Consider the following 5,345-nt stretch of genomic DNA (forward strand, 5'->3'; position numbering starts at 1 on the left):
TTTCCCTGTAGACAGACGACCCCCCCCCTCCCCTTTTTTTGTACATATCTTTTTTTTTTCCTCATGCCTTTTTTGTACATAGTGGTATATATTTTTTCCTCTGTATTCTTTTGTTGATTTTTGAACTGTTTGGTTGCTACTATATATGTCTATGAAATTAATTCAAGGACCCCAACGGAAACAAGCCCGCAAGGACTTTTTTGGCCGGACCTTTTAGACAAAAGCATTATAAATGTAACTGTGTTGTTTTACATTCTTTTGCCTAATAACAATTTCAATCAATCAATCAATCAATGAAAGGAGTTCCAAACCTACGCCCAAATATGGAGAATGTTGTCTAACCTCAATATCGTGTTGTCATGGTTTCAGGCGCAATCAAATAAAGTCGACTCCTATATGGAGCTCTAGAATAACAACTACCAAGTATGGAGTTTGGGCGACTTCGGTCTCTAGTGAAAACCATACATGGTCGTGGTGTCTGGGAGAACCATATATGGAGCAGGCTGAGGCGGCTGACCAATTGGGGACTGGCCTCATGAAGTGGCACTTAGATCTGACGTCATATACACTATACACCATATTTGGGCGTAGCTACTTTGGAAACTCCATATACGGGATATGCCGGGACAGAGCGACATCAGAGGGATGACAGGGCATCTTACAAGACGGGAGATATAAGACGACGCACAAGCGGTTTACGATACTGGTGTCCTACGAACGGAAGCTCATAACGTCCATTCAATCTCAATCAGTGTCATTAAAGATCTCTGGAACCGCAGACCTCTTCAGCCTCTTATTGGCTATTCTGTGTCCCTGTGTATCATCGAAATCACCTCTAGCTTCTCAGCGACAAACATCATCGTATCTAAGTTCTAATAGAACACCATTGCAGCGGACATTGGTTGGACGTAACCAGCTAGCTTGAGTTGAGCTCCCAAAGCATTTCAGTCAGTGAATATATTTCCAGTGTTTCACACTTTCACTTTTATTCTCGGTGTGTAGAAATGGCGTCTGCCAGCATTCCCGTCTCTGAAGATCACTTCCTGTGTTCTATCTGTATGGACGTGTTCACTGATCCAATCACCACTCCATGTGGACACAACAACTGCAAAGCCTGTATCACACGTTACTGGGACACTAATGATGTGTGTAAGTGTCCACTGTGCAATAAAACATTCTCTAAGAATCAAGAATTCTCAGTTAATAAAGTTCTTTCAATGATGGCCGATCAGTTCAGGATTCACAAGTTGAAAGAAGAATATGAAGAAAAGACAGAGGCTGAAGTTCAGCAGATGATCCAGGAAAGACGACTGAAGATTCAGGAGGTCAAACGCTCAGTAGAGCTCAGCAGGAAAGATGCAGATACAGTGATAGCCGTCAGTGTGCAGGTCTTCACTGCTCTGATCAGCTGTATTGAGAGAAGCCAGGCTGAGCTCATTGATGTGATTGAAGAGAAGCAGAAAACAACAGAGAAACAGGCTGAAGGCTATATTAATGAGCTGCAACAGGAAGTCACTCAATTAGAGAAGAGAAGCTCTGAGCTGAAACAGCTCTCACACACTGAAGACCATCATGACCTCCTCCACAACTTACCATCCATAAACTCTGGGTGGAAACCCACCAAGGACTGGACAAAGGTCAATGTGCATCAGTCTTCACTTGTGGGGACAGTGAGGACAGCTGTGGCTAAGCTGGAAAAGACACTCAGTCAAGAGATGAAGAGGAAGCTCTGTGATGCTGAGCTGAGGAGGATCCAGCAATATGAGGTGGATGTAATTCTGGACCCTGATACAGCAAATCCCTGGCTCATCCTGTCTGAGGATGGAAAACAAGTAAGTCAAGGAAACGTAAAGAAGAATCTCCCTGACAACAAAGAAAGATTCTCTCTGTATGTCAATGTCTTAGGAAAACAAAGCTTCTCCTCAGGAAGGTTTTACTATGAGGTTCAGGTTACAGGGAAGACTAAGTGGTGTTTAGGAGTGGCCAGAGAGTCCGTCAACAGGAAAAGTGAAAACATACTGAGACCCAACAATGGTTACTGGACTATAGGGTTGTGGAATGGAAATGAGTACTGGCCTCATGTTGACCCTGGTGTCCTCCTCCCTGTAAGAGAGGAGGTCCAGAAAGTGGGAGTGTTTGTGGATTATGAGGAGGGTCTGGTCTCCTTTTATGATGTGGAGACCAGAGCTCATCTCTATACTTTCACTGGCTGCACCTTCACTGAGAAACTCTTTCCATTCTTCAGTCCATGTAATAATGATGGTGGTAGAAACTCTGCTCCTCTGATCATCTCTCCTGTCAACATGGACACTGAGCTCGGGGAGGACAGTGGGAACATGTTCCCTCCATCTTCAAAATGAAGAAAAAGCATTTGTTCCCTCCAATAAATATTAATAATGGTAGAAACTCTGCTCCTCTGATCAGCTCTCCTGTCAACATGAAGAAGAACAGCCTGGAGTTTAAATAGTCAGTAAATCAGACAATGTCATTATAGGCAGAAGACATTGAAAACATGTAGAGAAAAACAATAGTAAAAAAAATAGTTTAGAATAGTGCATAAACTTATGAATAAACCATCTAGATTTCAAACATAGCTTCATAGACGTGTTTGACTCAGTGTTGTGTAAATGAATGTTTGTTTATTTGTGTAAATATGATATTTTATTTGTATATGTTGGATTCATTTTAACGTTTATCTTTACAAACTTTAGAGGTTTGCATCGGCCTTAAAAAAAAGATACTTTTCAGACATTTAACCATTTAACCTCTATACTTATATTTGCCTATAGTAAATGTGACCTTTGCGGCTCTGTACTTGGTCTGCTCTTTTTTCCCCTCTACACCAAACCTCTTTGCCTGTAAGAAGCCCATCTACGAGCTCACAATGTGTCGCTGAAAATAGCAGATCTACAAGCTCACAACAGAGCTTGTGAGCTTGTAGATCAGCTATTTACTCCGAATGTTCCGCCCAAAACTTCAGTTACTAGTTACTTTGTAGGTTTTGATTATCATTACAAAAACATACATTAATCACTTCATCCCTATATATATTTTGGCAATTTGAAAATAGCAGATCTACAAGCTCACAATGAGTCGTGATGCGACACATAGATATACTATAACCAAAGATGGTTAATTTTATGAAGATACACTATCCCTGTTGGAGCCACTAGAGGGCGACATGGTACAAATCCTACAAATGGTCTCCTAAGTGGGCATCTGACGGCAAATCTCGCGAACGTCCCTATGTTTACTGGTGTTATAGATCCCCGCGAGAGTGTGCTGCAGGGACAGAGAAAGGTCAATAATAATAAAGTAGATTTTCTCCTATTTGTCTCTGGAAAAAAAAAACATTTTAGTGTCAAAAATGTTGGGAATATTCATATTGTATGTTTTTTGTGACACCAGTGGTGGAAAAAGTACTAGTTACTTTTTTTTTACTTAAAGGAGTAGTTCACCCAAAAAATTACTTATTTTCCATCAATTGCACACTCCATGAAGCCTTGAATCCATGGATTTATTTTTGTTTTTTGTGGCATTCCTAAAACCAATAATTTGATTCCCGTCTCCTACCGGCTAATGTATCCGGTAGGAGACACAAAGTAGATTATTCGTGTCTCCTACCGGATACACACCCGGTGGTCATCAAATTATTGGCTTAGGAATGCCACAAAAACAAAAATAAATCCATGAATTCAAGGCTTCATGGGGTGTGTAATTAATAGAAAATAAGTCATTTTTTGGATGAACTCCTCCTTTAAGTAAAAAGTATCAATACTGCAATGTAGAAATGCTTTGTAAAAGTAAAACTCCGGAATTCAAAAATGTACAAAGTACAGTACTTGAATAAATGTATTTAGTTACTTTACACCTCAGCTTGTGACGATCGGGTCCAATTTTTAGTTCAGTGATCTGGTTCAGAAGCTATAATAATAATAATAATAATAATAATAATAATAATAATAATAATAATAATAATAATAATAATAACAATAATAATAATAATTATTATTATTATTATTATTATTATTATTATTATTATTATTATTGTTATTATAATAAAATAATGGTTCAGAAGCTGTAATAATTCTTCTTCTTCTTATAATCATAATAATTATTATAAATATAAAGAATGGTTCACTTCTTCCATTGGATAATAACAGACTTCAACTGTGCTTCCGGTCTCCTGAAAAGGCGTACACACACGACACACACACACACACACACACACACACACACACACACACACACACACACACACACACACACACACACACACACACACACACACACACACAACACACACACACACACACACACACACACAGTCACACACGCACACGCACACACACGCACACACACACACGCATGCACGCACATGCATGCACGCACACAGACACGCCCACTTCACGCAGATACAGGAAGTAAAGTGGAGAGTGGTGAGTCTTTCTTTGGTGTTTCGCCCAGGTGGGCGTGGTTAAATGCTTAAACCCAACCCAGTGGTTCTCAACCCGTGGGTCTGGACCCCCTGGGGAGGGGGGGGGGGGGAGGTCCCCACATGATGTTTTGTAGATCTGCTATTTATTTGTAGATCTGCTATTTATTTGTAGATCTGCTATTTAGATCTGCTATTATTGAACAACTAATTTAGACAATAGACAACTAATGTGAGCTTGTAGATCTGCTATTTTTTCCACAATATTTATCTGTGGAACTGATCACCATGATGGCTCAAAAAACCACGCCCACCTGGTCGAAACCCCAAAGAAAGAGGCGGCTCTCCCCTTTGCAGCTCCGCCTCCTCGGTGCGTCCAGGGAGGGGGAGTGGCCTACTGACAATACATGAGCTGCGTTCCTTTATCCAACACAAGACTTCCGGTTCCTGAGCTATCACATAATAAGGTTTCCGGGTTGCCTTCAAAATAAGATTATCATATTTAATGTTTTTTTGAATGGACATACATTTATTTTAAAAAATACATTTATGATGTATGTCTTTTTAAATGGCTTCTACTGGAGAACTTCAGAGTCAAATGCAAAAGTGAAAAACGCTGGGGGCGCTGTTTTTCCTTTTTTTATTTGACGACGAGTTCTCCCAGATTGCACTAAATCAGGGGTCGTCAACGTTTCCAGGGCCAAGGACCCCCCTAGCTGAGAGAGAGATGAAGCAGGGACCCCCCTCTATATTGTATAAAACGGTGTTTCTGATGGGGCTGATGAATGAAAAGCTGATGAATGACAAAAACAGCCGATCTACAAGCTCACAACGCCTCGCAGCGCGAGGCGTTGTGAGCTTGTAGATCGGCTGTTTTTGGCTAAAGTTCTCCTCAGAAAAGGGATGCTAG

The 5,345-nt window shown here is 40.6% G+C and overlaps 1 protein-coding gene across 1 annotated transcript; it reads left to right on the forward strand.

The window, feature by feature from the left end:
• Window positions 1-1,220: 1,220 nt before the first annotated feature.
• Window positions 1,221-2,360, forward strand: LOC308090957 (E3 ubiquitin-protein ligase TRIM21-like; the record flags this gene model as incomplete). Its single annotated transcript, XM_080436229.1, has 1 exon — window positions 1,221-2,360. One exon carries the CDS (start codon window positions 1,221-1,223, stop codon window positions 2,358-2,360), a length of 1,140 nt encoding a protein of 379 aa, XP_080292355.1.
• Between the last annotated feature and the right edge of the window lie 2,985 nt (window positions 2,361-5,345).

This window comes from Gymnoscopelus braueri (genome assembly GCF_963280865.1).
Source record: "Gymnoscopelus braueri genome assembly, chromosome: 8".
Taxonomy (NCBI): domain Eukaryota; kingdom Metazoa; phylum Chordata; class Actinopteri; order Myctophiformes; family Myctophidae; genus Gymnoscopelus; species Gymnoscopelus braueri.